Source organism: Anguilla rostrata, chromosome 18 (assembly GCF_018555375.3).
Source record: "Anguilla rostrata isolate EN2019 chromosome 18, ASM1855537v3, whole genome shotgun sequence".
NCBI classification, from domain to species: Eukaryota; Metazoa; Chordata; class Actinopteri; order Anguilliformes; family Anguillidae; genus Anguilla; species Anguilla rostrata.
The window spans coordinates 9,589,039-9,605,360 of NC_057950.1; the positions used below are offsets into that span (position 1 = coordinate 9,589,039).

Consider the following 16,322-nt stretch of genomic DNA (forward strand, 5'->3'; position numbering starts at 1 on the left):
ATAACCTTAGGAAACTGCAGTGGAGTACTCCCTTACAACAGCCATCAAAAACAGATTCCTAATAGAAAATGATTGAGTTCATCTCTCCCGTCCTTTGTATAGCTTCCAGTTTAAACAAACATTTGAACTCAAAGAAATGTACCTTGAATGTACAGTATGAAACCAGGGTAGGTAACTAACCAGCATCCTCATTTGGTGAACAAGTGAGCTAGAAAACTATTTAAAACTGAATGATTTTTCTATCTCAGGTTAGCTGAATAATAAACGAGCAGGTACTAGACTAGAATGTGCCCAATGTGTCAGGAGAAACCTCACAAATATAACTTTGTGGTTGCTGGGCCCAATGAAAACAAACATTCTCCAATTTTAAATTTAAAACAAAACTGAGATCTAAAAACCAAATATTAGAAAATGTACCAACAGTTAAGAATCCAAAAAAAGCGATCAGAATAGAGGAAGGCCTCTTGTGTTTGTTTCCCTTCATTTTTATATATATAATGAGTGCACTGAAGTTCATACTAGTCCTTCTTCCTTATTTTCCCATCAAATTGTCCATCCAGTGGCTCCACTTATGTCGAAGATGGTGATTAGTTGATCAGAAGTGGAATGATGATGACTTTAGCAGAAACAATTCAGTCTGAGGAATACGCAAAAAAAAAAAAAACAGCCTGCACAGAATGTGCAGAGCAATTCCTCAACTGCATTACATGCATTATCATAATTACCTATATTTTAGTAAGAAATACCAATTCTACAATATACCATATTTCTCCAAAACCACATTACATGAAACTATGTACATGCATTGCAATTCACTCACATCAGCTAAATAAAAATTGACCTGATTAGCCGCAATTGATTTCACCAACCGACAGCATTTCCAATAAAGCAATAGGGGAATAAAGCACAAAGCACCGTGTTGTATTGATTTAGCTAAACAGGATAGCTAGTACCCTAAAATCCTCTGACTATTTGACAGAAAGTATTTCGTTTAATACTTGTAAATCACCAGATTAAAAGCTTATTCTGACTGGTTTTTAGTTAGGGAAATCAATAAATACGTATTTCTCAATATTTACCAACAACTAGCTGGCTAGTAATTAGTTTAGTTAGCTGCATTCTGGAATTCTCTTGTCTCTCTCTCTCCGGAAGTAGGAGGAGTGCAAAAGAAATGTACATCACTTGCCTGCAGGCTTTTCCCTAATGAATTAAAACGCCACTAGGGGGCACCACTACCCGTCAATAAAATATATAATAATCATTAATTCAAAACAGAATTATGCTTGTCTAGGTAATTCGTTAAAATATGATGGCAATTCAAATAACCTGGGTTACGCTCTCCCCCCTCTAAACCACATGAGTCTCTGCATGAGTGTGGACCCTTGCATGAGTAACTTTCTGAAACAGTGAAAGTTTGGGAAAGGATACCCTGTAATATCTCAAAGAATGAACTAAGAGCAAGAATCAAGGACTTTCCAAGCTCATCGTAGGTGAACTTGCGAGGTGTACGTCTTTCTTGAACAGAACATTGGGGTTCGTCAAGTGCCCTGTCAGGTATGACACTTGCCTGCTCTTCATATTCCACCTGGGCATAGGAACTCTCCATAGGTTCAGGTGAAACCCTCTGACTTTACTTCACAAAAAAGGGGACAAAGGGAACAAAAAGCCTCGCAGGGCAATTCTTCCAAAATTTCAGAAACACAGGAACAAAGAAAATCCAGAAAATTTAAAAACACAAGGAAACCAGAACATGGGCAGGAACACATAGAGCAGGTACATGAGTAGAGGCATACGCACAAACACAACCAGACACAACCAAGGATCCAGCACCTCAAGGAAGAGGGAAATTTAAATAGAACAGACACTGACGAGACACAGGAGGGCACCATGAACAATCAGGCCACAGAGAGGGAAGGGAAAACGAGACAACCAGCAAACAATAATAGGACAATTGAAAACAATCATACAATTACACAGGGGGAGCAGGACACAAAACAGAAGTACCGCCACCTGGCGGCCCAACAGGGAAAACACAGACAGGAACACAGAACCATGACAGTACCCCCCCACCCCCCCCACGCGACGGCTCCTGACGTCCCAGGAGGCCAACCTGGGGAGGGAGTGAACAGAGGGTGGGAGCTGGAGACAGGACTCAGGACTGGACTCGACAGGAACAGGAACCGGACTCAGAACAGGACTCGACAGGAACCGGAACCGGACTCAGGACTGGACTCGGGACAGGAACAGGACTGGACTTGGGACAGGAACAGGATTGGACTGGACTCAGGACTGGGGCAGGAACAGGACTGGACATAGCAGAAACCTGGGAGGGACTAAGACACGACAGAACCCAGGAAGGGACTAAGACACGACAGAAACCAGGAAGGGACTAAGACATGGCAGAGACAGAACACTGGACTGGACTATGGCACGGCAGAAACACCGATGGGACCGAGACGAGACCGACACACCGGACTGGACAGGGACGTGACAAACACCGGACTGGACCAGGACGAGGCAGACACGAGACAGAAATGACTGACACCGACTCAGGAACAACACCAGGAGACCTACCAGGACAGACAAAGGGACAAGCAGGCGGGGAGACACACGGCAAGACCTACAGACATACTGAGGGACTGACAGAGAGGGAAGGAGAGGGGTGAACTCTGACAACACCTGACAAATGGGCAGACATGACAAAAAACACGCAGACTGACACACCGACAGACAGGCAGACAGGCGGGCGAACAGATTTGCCGATGGGCCAACGGCCTGGGGGGCCGACAAACAGGCTAACGTACTGGCTGACACACACGCGGGGAGACAGGCAGGCGGGCAGACAAATAGACAAGGGGGCAGGTGAACAGGCAGACACACGGTTGGGAGCAAGGATGGGGCGAGGTCTCTGGGCACTGGGTAGGGGCAGCGATGGCTTGGACACACTAGGGGGCGCAAGAACACTAGGGGGAGCACGGACACTAGGGGAAGCGAGAACACTAGGGGAAGGACGGACACTGGGGGGAGCGAGAACACTAGGGGGAGCAGGAACACTAGGGGGCAAGGCGTGGACACCAGGGGGAGCGAAAACACTAGGGGGCGCGAGAACACTGGGCGAGGCAGGAACACTAGGGGGAGCACAGACATTGGGCAAGGCGTGGACACTGGGCGAGGCAGGTGGCTTCGCCTGCAGGACAGCGGCCAGGGCAGGCCGCGGGGGCAGGGGACAGGAACACAGACCCCAGGGAACCCGGCTGGGCAGCCGGACGGGACCGGGCCCTGGAAAACTTACCAGCCGAGATCCTTCAAAAGACGCAGGCCAGGGGTCCGCTGGATGAGCAGCTGGCGGTCTGCCCGCCCGGGAGGCAGCCCGACCACGGCGCCTCCGTGACCGCCCGCCCCGGGCACTCGGAGGCTCAAGGGCGAAAACTGGGTCGAGCTCCCAGTCGCTGGGTGGCGAGTCCTCCGGGTCACTCCACCACCCCGGTGGCATGATAAACAAAAAACAAAAAAACCCCAAGGAGAGAAAAGGAAAAAGGGGCCAGCACTGGCTGGATCCTTCTATCAGGATGCGTGGGGGGTTCGGACCCAAATGCAGAGGGGGAAAAACACAAGCTCCAAAAAGGGTACGAACAAAAGACTTTACTTCACAAAAAAGGGGACAAAGGGAACAAAAAGCCCCGCAGGGCAATTCTTCCAAAACAAAGGAAAACTTCAGAAACACAGGAACAAAGAAAATCCAGAAAATCCAAAAACACAAGGAAACCAGAACATGGGCAGGAACACATGGAGCAGGTACATGAGTAGAAGCATACGCACAAACACAACCAGACACAACCAAGGATCCAGCACCTGAGTCAAGGAAGAGGGAAACTTAAATAGAACAAACACTGATGAGACACAGGAGGGCACCATGAACAATCAGGCCACAGAGAGGGAAGGGAAAACGAGACAACCAGCAAACAATAATAGGACAATTGAAAACAACCATACAATTACACAGGGGGAACAGGACACAAAACAGAAGTACCGCCATCTGGCGGCCCAACAGGGAAAACACAGACAGGAACACAGAACCATGACAGGTAGGTTGTATGTTCTTCATGGGGCAGTTTTCTGGGGTTAAACTTTCTTCCAGGTGCACCTCACATGTTCAACATCTTTCTTCAACAGCCTCTGCCATTCTAGGCCAATAAAATCTGGCACGTGCAAGGGTGAGTGCACGCTCAGACCCTAAATGGTCCACTTCGTCATGAACGCCTCTCAGGGCCCGCTCTCTGAATTGCCCTGGGAGTACAAGCTTATGGATTTCATGGCCGCGGTCAGAAGATTTCCAGTTTAACACTCCTTCTCTAAGCTCAAGGTTCTTCCACTCCTTAAGAAGTAATGTCTCCTCAACATTAGGGAGGGCGTATGCATCCTTTATGGTACGAGCATTCAGCTTTCTGTAATCAACACAAAGTCTGATCTTTCCAGTCTTCTTCTTTACAAGCACCAGCGGTGATGCAAAAGGATTCTCTGATTATGCCAGCATCAAGAAACTCTCTCAAGTGCTGTTTCACAGCCACCCAGTCTCCTGGGTGTATGGGCCTTGGGTTAGGGGTAGGAGGTGAGTCATCTTAGTTTGATATAGTGCTTCACAGCAGTAGTGTGGCCATATGACAACTCATCAGTAGCAAAGACATCTGATATGGAATTAAGCGTACCTATGATGCGTTTTTTACATTCCTCTGGAACAGGCGAGTCACTGAGATCAAAGGTAATTGTCAGAATAATGTATCTTCTGTTTCTATTTAAAAACAATAAATAAAAATTTAAAAAATCTACATAGATATTCCCATTCGCTAAGTTGGATGTGGGTGAGGGAAACTGTTCCCGGTTCAGTGGCATGAGACATTACACTGTGAAAACTTCACCAATGACTCGCTTCGGAGGCAAAATGACACTGTGGTCAGTCATGTTCTTAATGACAACAGGGATCTTGTTTGCAGCCTTAGAAGAGATATTTACTAATGCACACTCCAGGAATTAACCACCAGGCACTGAGGAAGACTTAGGTGGCTCAAGAACGAATGATGTGTGGGAACTGGCCTTGCCTACCCTGACATCTCTGAGTACACAGTCTTTCTGCCATGCAGGTTAACAGGACATGCACGGTTTCCACTTCCACTACTATGGGCAGCATGCTGCAGAAGTAATGGAAGTGTCTGACCTTTCCAATAACTTTGATCCTTCATGCTCTATGCCACACTGGTAGAGACGCAGTAGAACATTTGTACCAATCAGCAATGGGATCTGGCTGTTGAAGTGACACTCTGGAACAATGAGAGCTAAGGCTGTCAGCTTCTCTTCTATACCAGTGATAGTAGGGGGGAAGGTTCGGAGGACTCTAACGCAGCCAAGATAAGGGTTGAATGGGAAGAAAAGATAAATAAGCGGCATAAAAGGTTTCAGAAATGGTTGCAACTTGGGATCCCGTATTTAGAATGGATTCACGCTGCACACCTTCGATAGAAAATGTGGCCGCACAGCATGGGTCAACAAGACGAGCAGGTAAGGCAGAATAAATTCCTTTGTTGGTTTCCTTGTCATGTCCCATTGCTATCCCAGACAGCAAACAATCATTGAAACTATGTTACATCAACATTACGCTGTCAACGTTCATTTTACCAAATCAACATCACTCCTATGTTGATTCTTCATCACTTTTGCACCCTCGGTTAATATTGAAACACCGTTGAAATCATAACTAAAGATCAACGGGACTTCAATGGTATTTCAACCGATATTAAACCACAGCAAATTAGCCTACAAGGCTATTAATACTTCAAAATATTTTTTAACGTACCTTGGATGTAGAGTACAAAACCAGGGTAACCGCTATCCACATTTGGTGAACAAGTCAGCAAGAAAACTATTTAAAGCTAGATAACTTATGATGAAGATGTCAAAGATGGTGATTAGTAGAGCAGCAGTGGAATGATGATGACTTGAGCAACCACAATTCAGTCTGACATTGGGATGATGATGACTTGAGCAGTAACAATTCAGTCTGAGAAATAAGCTTAAAAAAAACCAGCCTGAACACAATGTGCAGAGCAACTACCCAACTGCATTTCGAGGACTATCATAAATAACTATGTTTCAGTAAGAAATACCAATTCTAAAATATATTTCTCCTAAACCACATTACATGAAACTGTGCATGAATTCCAAATCCCTTACATCAGTTAAATCAGAATTGGCCCAATTAGCCTGTATTAGCCGCAATCGGTTTCACCAACCGATAGAATTTCCAAAAAAAGAATTAGCTAAACAGGATAGCCAGTAGCCTATAATTCTCTGACCATTTGACTATAATGAAATTTCACAAAACAAAATATTTAGTTTAATACTTATAAACTCATCGGATTAAAATCGTATTCCGACTGTTTTTTTTTTCTTAGAGAGCAATAAATACGTATCTCTCAATATTAACCAACAACTAGCCGGCTAATAACGTATGGTAGCTAAAGCTAACTCAAAGGAATATCTAAATGCACGTAATGTTTGAATAAAATTAACACGGTCGATATTCGACAAAAATGTTTCTCTCTCCTTCGGCAAAAATCTCCCACTTTAGTTTTTCTTCATTTTCTACTTTTTCCAACTTACCTTCTCGATCTATTTTCAAGTTTAGCTAGCTGTGTTCCGGAGTCTCTCTCTCTCCGGAAGTAAGTGGAGTACAATAGAAATGTACGTCACTTTCCCGCGCAGGCTTTTCCCCGACGAATTAAGCCACTAGGGCACCAACTACCTATCAGTAGAATATAATAAACATTCATTCAATAGAGAATTATGCTCGTTTAGGTAATTTGTTAAAATATCACGGCGATTCAAATAACCTGCGTTACACTACGCTTACAAATACTCCCTTGTTTGGATGCATGTCATTTATGATTCATGACTCAGATGTAGGTCATTGTAAGCGTCTGATTACGATTGTAAGTATCTGAAGCAGAGATTCATTTGGGGCTTCCTGCCTACCACTTCCTGCCACGATGCTGCTCATGCATCACAGCAGCTCCCATAGGAATCAATGGAACCTATGAGTGGAAGCTGTCTTCCGTTCTTGTGTATCTTCATGATGCATCCCAATCGTAACCTTGGCAAATTCAAAGGAGGCTGCTCTCTTACACTGTTGATTTGCTCAGAGGCCATTTTGCTTAGTTATTTCTTCTGCTTCCCACCCATTGCATCCATAGTTAATTATGTACAAGTCTCTCTTTCTTTCTCTGCTTCCATCACTGATACTGCATCTACAGGGAAACACTGGAGAAGTTATCACTGTTTCTGTGACTGGGTATTCAGATGAACTGGCCTACATTTTACAGTCTGGGGTCATGAGCGCTCATTCTGTTCACAGTGCCAATCACATCCACCCTATATGGCCAACCATAAAGACAGTGAATTTGCAAATAAATGTCCGCAGCTTTACGCCTGCAAATGCAATCATGTGACCCAACTGTACAAAATACAATTATATTAGGATTATATTGTTTGTTTTTAATCAATTCTGCGCATATTCAGTTTTCTGATATTTTGGTAGGCTGTATGGGTGGCATAAATCTCTACAATAACATCTTAGAAGCGTGTCCTTTTAAAATATAGATGAGTTAATCAGTGCACAATATGTTCATCAATTATTTAAAAGATGAGTTTAATGATAGTTAAAACATCTTTTTCCCCCTTTTCACGAGTTGTAGTTCTTGTGCGAAGTTACATGAATCCGCAGCTCCGATTGGATGAATATGAGAACTGCGGCGTGTAAGGGGAGTTTCAATTGGCAAGAGTTTTCATGCATGTGTCCACAGCGGTGTATTGTACAGTCCTGTTTAACAATGGAGGAGGCGAACTTTACGGCGTCCTGACTGAAGTACAAGTTGAATATCCAGTAAAGCAGACGACTGATTCATATTTCTGTTAGGCTACGTTGCATATTGAGTGCGTTGGGGTAAGTTTCAGATGATTTCGATCTCATCGCTTTCAGATGAACAACTTTCTTAACCAGTGTAAGCCAGGCTTGCTAGTTACTGATTAGGCAAGGTGACAGCAAGGCAAATAATAGGCTGACTCTCTGGAAATCAGTTTTCCAACAAAATGAGATCTCGACTTATCTCGAAGCTATGAAGCGCTTTCCTATACCCGCGATCTAGAAACCTGGCGTTCTCCTTTCCTTTTTATATTCGTTATCGCGTCACTTAGTGAATTGACATCAGCATTGGGAAGCTGCCATGATTTTTCAACAAACAATTCTAACTACGAACACAAACTGATCTGATATTTAGATAGCACTTGATTCCACTACATAAAGAGAGCGAACACAGCTGTTTCTCCTATTTCGCGAATCTATTTGGCACGCTGAGGAGGATCCAAACCGCAAAACCAATAGGAGGTTGTTTGCTAGTTTAATCAAAGTGGTTTCACTGGCGCATGTCAAGCGACAGCCATCCTAAATTGGCATCGAATTGGTGCAAAATAACTGAAATGGTCTATTAACTCGAACACGCCAGTATCTGAACTTAAGCATCTTTAGAATGAGTCGTGTACAGATCCCTGCTACGCATGACTTTTAGAAGAAATACATCAATTATTATCATATTTTCGGTTGCAGGCAAGCCCAACACTTTCTAATGGAGCTAGAGGTGGAGTGGTGGAAAGGCCAACTTGCCGGAGACATATACCAAGCTCTTCGCTACAAAGTACGGCTTCTTTGTGAATAATTCGCCTATTTACTCTCATCCCGATGTTGTCTTCAGACGGGGTCATTTTGTTGTCGGTAATTTCACTCGCTTTCATTTTTGTAACATGAGCTCCTAGTGGTGGTAGATGTTTTATACGATATTAACACCTCATAAAACATGGTGTTTTACTTCATTGTGTGGTTGTGCGAAGCACCGCATTGACATCAGTTACATCAGTACAGAGTTGTCAAACTGTGATTTTGTGTAGGTTTGTTTTTGCACCAACCAGTTACCCCTGGCTTAATGCTTGGGTCTTAACGCAGGTCAAATTCCACTGATGCTCTCATATGCCGTCTTTAGCTGCAGGAGCATTTTTTTTGTTGCAAAAATGGAAAATTGAGTAAAAAGTTTGTCTAACTAAGGCATTATATCATTTTTCCCAAACAAATTACGGGCTTGAAGCTAAGTTTCATAATGTTGAATTAATGGGATAAAATTGTTGATTAATTGATGTTTGATACTTTGAAATTGGGGCTATGCAAATTTTGATAATGGCAGCAGCGAGAATCATTTGAGAACTGAGAGATGTGCATTTTTCTTTAAATGAGAACCTCATTTGGGCTGTTTCTTCCAAATAAGGTGAAACAAAATACTGAAAAAATGCCTTAGCTTTGCATGGTTCTGTGGTACCAGACAGTACCATTTGCTGCAGCTTATTTTAAGCTCGTAAATTTGCCTTTCGCTCAGGAGCTCAAGTTGCCAACCTACAAAGGGCAGTCTCCCCAACTCACCCTCAGGAGGTACTTTGCAGATCTAATTGCCATTGTGAGTAATCGCTTCAGGCTTTGCCCCACGGCAAGGCACCTGGCTGTCTACCTGCTGGACCTGGTCATGGATCGCTATGATATCTCTGTGCAGCAGCTGCACGTGGTTGCCCTCTCCTGCCTGCTTCTTGCCAGTAAGTACAGGACACGACGAGTCAAGTCTCTCATCGTCACCAAAAGTCAAGTCATAATCTTTCATAAATCCAGTCCTTTTCTGTTTTCTAATCATCTGAAGATTTGATACTATGTGATCACCTGTTTGATCTGCTTAGAAAAATGGACAGCATTCTGCATTTTTCATTTTCATTATTTGTAGTAGCAGTCTATGGTAGTCCGTATCAGTGGTTTCCAGAATTTCTGAGCCCAGAAACCGCTTGAAGAGTGAATGCCCCACCAAATTGTCTTGCACTTATTCATATAGGAGAGTGAATGCTTTGATCATTCATCACCGCAGCTGTGCAGTGGCTTACAAAGGTGTTCAGACCCTCCCTATGTTGTCATATTTTGTGAAATTATAGAAAACTATAATATAATATAAAAACTTCAGAAAAAAACTGAAATATAAGCATTGAATAAGTATTCAGACCCTTTTACTGTGGCAAACCTTAATCAATTCTGGTGTAACAAATTACCTTAACGAGCCACCCAATTAGCTGAATGGCCTCTGCCTGTGTGCAATAATAGTGGTTCAGAATAAACAATAGTAGATCTCATGTGTCTGTATTGAATTTGAAGCAAAGACTTACCCATCAAGACCAAGGAGCTCCCAAGGTAAGTCTCTGAACATCCCTGTGAGTACCGTTTACACCATGACATCGTGACATGGAAGAAGCATCATACCACGCACAAGCACTGCCTAGATCAGGCTGTCTCGCCAAACTGAGCAGTCAAGCAAACGGGTAACTGACGCGACTGTGAGGTCAACAACAGCTTTGAAAGGGATCATTGACTGAGATGGGAGAAAATGTGCTTTACTGCTTTTGTTGTCATCAGCATGTCAAACATGAATTGTGCAACCGCTTTGTGACAAAGTCAGTGGCTCTCACTGTTTGTGTTCAAACTGTTGTTCCTGTTAACTGAATATTAATAATACTATTAATGTCAGAATAACAATAATAATAATGATGTGTAATTCCAGGTAAGTTTGAAGAAAGGGAGGATCGTGTCCCTAAGCTGGACATGCTCAACAGCCTGGACTGCATGAGCTCCATGAATCTTGTGCTGACCAAGCAGAGCCTGCTGCACATGGAGCTTCTCCTGCTGGAGACCTTTCAGTGGAACCTGTACCTGCCCACCGCCGCCCACTTCATCGAGTACTACCTGTCCATTACCGTCCAGGAGTCCGACCTGCACGGCGGCTGGCCGGTGGCCAGCCTGGAGAAGACAAGCCTGTATGTGGCCAAGTACGCCGACTACTTCCTGGAGGTGTCACTCCAAGGTGGGCCCCGCCTCTCGCTGTGGTTTTGTACTGTTTGTATTTAAAGAGCGATTATTAAGCCAATGTCATTAATGGTCCAAAGAAGGGGAATTAAAAATAAATCCGCTCCTCAGGACATGATGCGCACGAGTAGTACTCTTGGGGGGTAGGGGAGGTAGATTAAGGAAACGTAGAAACGATTGCCTAAAACAGTTTTGAACTTGGCGTCTTTGATTGGCTGAGGCGCTGTTCCAAACCCAGTCCGACACGGGATATCTCCTCTCCTGTCTCTTTCTCTCCAGACCAGGTGTTCCTGAGCTACGCCCCGTCGCTGGTGGCTGCAGCGTGCGTGGCTTCCTCTCGGGTCGTCCTGCGCCTGTCCCCCACCTGGCCGTCCCGTCTCCAGCGCCTCACGGTGTACTCCTGGGATCACCTGTCAGCCTGCGCTGAGCGCCTCCTCATGTGAGTGTCGTCTGCCTGCTCCTTGTGTTACCTTGTGTTAGACTGGTCTTACAAACAAAGCTTGGCCAGTCTAGTCATTTAGGTCTTAAATAGTTTCATGCAGTCCGATGCTTGTGTTAATAGAAAGCTGTTAGTTTGCTGACTGAAAGCCACCAGTAGGCAGGGAACACTCATGACGGTATTCTGCTCCTTGATTGGCTGGCACTGCTGCCCATTCAGTGCTCCTTACTGCACATCCCTGCTATCTCTGAATTTAAAGGACAGTCCTGCGTTTTTTCTTTTCTTTCTTTTTCAGTGCCCATGACAACGATGTGAAAGAGGCCAACAGGCAGAAACACCAGCAGCCCAGCCCCCAGCCCAGCCAGACGCTGTTCCCCGTGCAGGGACAGGTGTCCACCGTGCCCCATTACCTGCCCCGCCCCGCCCAGCACTTCCCCCAGCAGCCCTGTCAGCCCGTACCTGGCTCCACTCACAGCTCTGCTCCGTTTATGCCCCACCCCAACACGCAGCAGTCAGGCGCCCAATCGCATGGCCACCTTCAGCCTGTTGGCCACGCCCATCCCGCCCCTCTGGATGCCAAACCTAGCGTCCCCTTTAACAGGGGCTACCAGGTTAACACACACTACACCTGTGCTCCCCCCTGCTTTGACCGGTGATCATGGGAGCTCATCACAAAAGCAGTTGTGCCTGTTTAGGGTGGGGGTGGGGTGTAGGGTAGGGTAGGGTGGGGTGGGATGGTAGAATCTGAAGAGGAAAAGCATCTTTATTTTTTCTTAAGTCTTTTTTTTCTTGGGAATGGGGCAGGCAAACTGAGCCTAAGAGCAGTGTTAATCTTCAAACTGTTTTTAATTTAAAAAGTACTGAAGAAAATATATGAAAAATATCAGGAGTTCAGCACTGTATTGTAAAATAAGGTTTAAGTTTACAAATTTTGTGCAATATAATTACTTGGATATGTAATGTAATTTTTGTTCGCTTTCTTATAGAACCTGTTTTTGCTTTCCTGTTTTTTTCTTGGGAATACATTTCAAAGAAGGCACACTCATCGAATAACAGATGAAGGTGGGGTGCCATATGTATCGTTTAACAAAGCACCTGTGTCCAGCCCAGTATTTCTTAAAAGCACAGCTACCTCGTGAATGTTGAATGTAAATTAGTATCTTTGAACTACTTAAATTATTATTCTGATACTTTATATTGGACTGTTTCATTTGCATTTATTTTCTTCATGAACCTGTGCTCAGTATTTGTGGGAGACTTGTTTCAGCGTGTATCTGAAGGATGTTTTCCCAATCTGTGATATGGCTGATCAGGAGATGCACATTAGCATTCCACAGTATGCTACCTCATTAAATTCCCTAAGTAGCTCCTAGCGCCTTGGTTATTTGGCAGTATTGTTTTCATCTCAGTAAATGTTTTTTTTATTTTATATGATTGTTCTGCATTTAGAACGCTGTAATTGCTGTATGAATATTTCACATCTGCATGTGAATTTACAATGAGTGCTGTGCACTTAAAAAAACAACCATTTTAAATAAAGGCAACTTGTGAGTTGTATATTCTTATATCTTGTTTTGCTTTTAGTTTCAGTTATCAGTTGTCATGTTTAATCTGTCATTCTTTAAGAAAAGGAATTACAAATACACAGGGTCTCTGATCTCACACTTACTAAATGACTACTTTGAACTAAATACATGTAGGCCTATTATATCAATGGGCTGTTATGCTCTTTTTAAAGTTGTGGTTTCATGTACTTGTGTAAATGTTGGGTAAAAGTGAACCTGTTTATTGAAATGGAAATCCTCAGCAGGACTGTGGTCAATTCAATGGGATCTTTGTACGGTGTTAAGATGGACTACTGTGCAGGGCAGTGGTTGAGCAAGAACGTAAATGATGCCTGACTGGTGTGATTGCCTGTGGTCATTCTATTGTCCGTGCACTGGCGGACGTAGGTTGCTCCCCATGCAAAGCACAGCTGGCTGTACCTGTATAGCAGGACTGGGAAGGTCATGAGCAAAACCTGGGCTGATTACTAATCAGCTTCAGCTGTGCATAGCTGTATGCGATGCCGGCGCTGTCCACGGTCCTGAAAGCACGTCAGGTTTTGGAAGTATTGGGTACTGCTGGCAGCAACCAAAGTGGAGGAACAAACCTTATCAGCTCCTTTGCCAACCCTCCGCAGTATTTCTTGAGCTAAGTGTTCACACCATTTTGAAATTTTGTTAAATATGGAATCCACCCCAGGCATGCAAAGTCAACTTTGGTAGGCCAGACACACAGCAGGACTGAAGTTTTGAGTAACCCAACTGACTAGCCTCATAATGTTCTACACAACTGACCAGCTGCAGGTGATATTGTCATTACACAGTCCAGAACACTGTATGTGTGCTACTGTGCTTGCATGCCTTTGGAAAACTGGTGACAGCATGGGTTGAAATAACTTGCAGTTACCAGAGTCAACGCCAGATGGCATTGATTTACAAATGAATTTATAGGGTAGAGAGTCACACACATTTGGCCCTGAAGGCCAGGAGTATTGTTTGTATTCATTCTTCCCTCAAATCAGTGACTGAAATAGACCTGGGGCACCAGATATGTGGAATTCCTACCCAAGCTGTGGCATTAATCAATTAACTTTTAGATAGAAAAGAGAATCTAGCAACATTAATGTCCTTGAGGTCTGTATTCCCAAAACTAGGCATACTGGTTGCTTAAGTTTCCTATGTTGTCTTAACATGTTAATAAAATAAGCATATTTATTAATTTGACAAACTAAAGGAACAAGCCAAATACCAGGTAAGTAAGGAGCTAAGTGCATAAATCAATGTCAGATATGAAGGATATTGTTTCAGATTGAATTGAACCAGACCGGTGATGTCTCAAATGCTAAGTAAGGTAACTTACTTAATTTTCTAAAATAATAAGCATATTAATTGGAGGGATCTGGCCACAGTTTTAGCTCATAGATGGGGCACCTTCACTGTGCTATTAAACGGAGGACATAACCTGAAATGTCTTACTATCTGACATATGGCAAAATACCTTGCTGTGTAAACCTCAGTTGTGATTTCAGTTCTAAAATATACCTACACCTGTTTGAGCAGATCTACATTATTCTTATGGTGAGCACCCGCCACCATCCTGGGATTTTTAAAGACCATCATGCTACTTAAGGTTTGTGGGTTTGGTCAACCTCAATAAAAGATATTTCTGGTCTGTTAATCCTCAAGGTGTGTGAAGCAAAGTTGATCACCTTGACTACAATCTTCAGCTGGATAAACAGCACTGTGGCATGACTACTGCTGGCCTCAACAACCTAAATAATATACTATGATAATGCTAATGTTTGCACCTGGCTTCCTGTCTGAATATTATGGAATCTTCAGGCACTGGCTGTAAGACATGTGTTTCTGTGGAGGAAAGCTAAATCTGGCACAGCATCACAAGCTTACTGAGGTGTACACATAGTGAAAAGTGTTGAATTGACCTGCTTCTTCAGCTCCAACCAGGAAGCTTTTTCTGCCAGAAACACTGTTATTCTACGTGGAGACAAAAAATATTTTTGGCCTATAAAAATATTAGGTCATTGGAAAATTTTAATGAGTTGGAGAAGCAGGCATGCTTTAAAAGGCTATTAACTTCAGGGATATCACAACTTTGGCCAATAGCTTTGGAAAGACTAACATATTTACCAGAAGGTTACTATTTTACATCTGAAATAATACACAGATTTAGGATCTTCAACATTATAATGTTATACACAAAACCTAGAGCACAGACTCTGATGGAGATACTGGTTATACCTAGGGTGTTGGTTTAGAATAGGAAATACACTTTCTAATGCGTTGATTTAAATACTGGGTTGAGTTGGGTTGTAGTTTTCAATGAATAAACACTGCAAAGAAAATGCAAATACAGTCTGTCCCTACACTGTAACCTCTATTCTTTTCCCACATGTTCAACTGCTATTGTTGGGACAAGAATGCATGTTATTGTGTTCTTGTAAGGATAGTGTTGTATGCTGTATTTGTCACTATATGGATGGTTTCATGATTACTGCAAATGTTATTGTAGGCACAGAGTTGCATTACATGTTATTTTTTGGACACAAATGTGGGTTTTCTATGTTCTTGAAATTTGCTAATACGACTGCTACTACTGCTTCTGCTGCTGCTGCTGCTGCTGCTACTACTACTACTACTACTAATAATAATAATAATAATTACTACAATTATAATTATTATTGTTGTTGTAGTTGTTATTGCTGTTCATGGATTGGACATGTTTTAAAAGCTTGCTTTAACTACAGTCATTCTAAGAATAATAGAAAACAAAATAATGTGTTGGAATTGGTTAAAGTCAGTTTACATTGCCTTGGATACAAAGTCCATCAAAGTGGATTTTGTTTCCATCCATCACCTTACATTCTGTGCTGGCAATGAGAGGTCTTGAAATTGACTTATTTTGCTAAAGCAATATAGCAAATGGTGGTTTGTGCTCAAAGATCGGATCTCTCTCTAATCTTAACACTCAATCCATATGGAACAAACATCTGAAACCTCCGCTAATTTTGTCTGCATTTTGTGAGTGCTATGGGTGGAAGCTCAGAAATGGACATTTGGTGTCAGTTTAAATCAGATCTTCAGGTCAGCTTCGTAATCAGGTTCACCAAATTCATCATGATAAGTGCATGAGGCTATTCTGGAGTTTAAAAGTGTGACTGCAGTTATTCTGGACATTTAAGCACAGCAGCAAAAAGGAGAAGAGTGCATTTTTCTCTTCCTCAAAATGTTCAGCCAGTTTTCAAACTGCGCAGAGGACCGACACAATGCAGTCTTCACAGCACATTTGATCTATGCAAAACACAGAATGCGCGCAATTTTACACGAATATTTC

General features: G+C 43.1%; 1 protein-coding gene across 4 annotated transcripts; it reads left to right on the forward strand.

The window, feature by feature from the left end:
* Positions 1-7,840: 7,840 nt before the first annotated feature.
* On the forward strand, positions 7,841-12,991 carry ccnj (cyclin J). Of its 4 annotated transcripts, XM_064317449.1 has the most exons (6): positions 7,841-7,993; positions 8,654-8,741; positions 9,471-9,681; positions 10,686-10,985; positions 11,267-11,426; positions 11,722-12,991. In XM_064317449.1, exons 2-6 carry the CDS (start codon positions 8,673-8,675, stop codon positions 12,080-12,082), a joined length of 1,101 nt encoding a protein of 366 aa, XP_064173519.1. In that variant the 5' UTR covers positions 7,841-7,993; positions 8,654-8,672; the 3' UTR covers positions 12,083-12,991. The 4 variants fall into 4 exon arrangements, with proteins under 4 accessions (XP_064173519.1, XP_064173521.1, XP_064173522.1 ...); XM_064317451.1 differs by lacking the exon at positions 8,654-8,741 and having other exon boundaries at positions 7,855-7,993; XM_064317452.1 differs by lacking the exon at positions 7,841-7,993 and having other exon boundaries at positions 8,404-8,741; positions 9,535-9,681.
* The last annotated feature ends 3,331 nt before the right edge of the window (positions 12,992-16,322 follow it).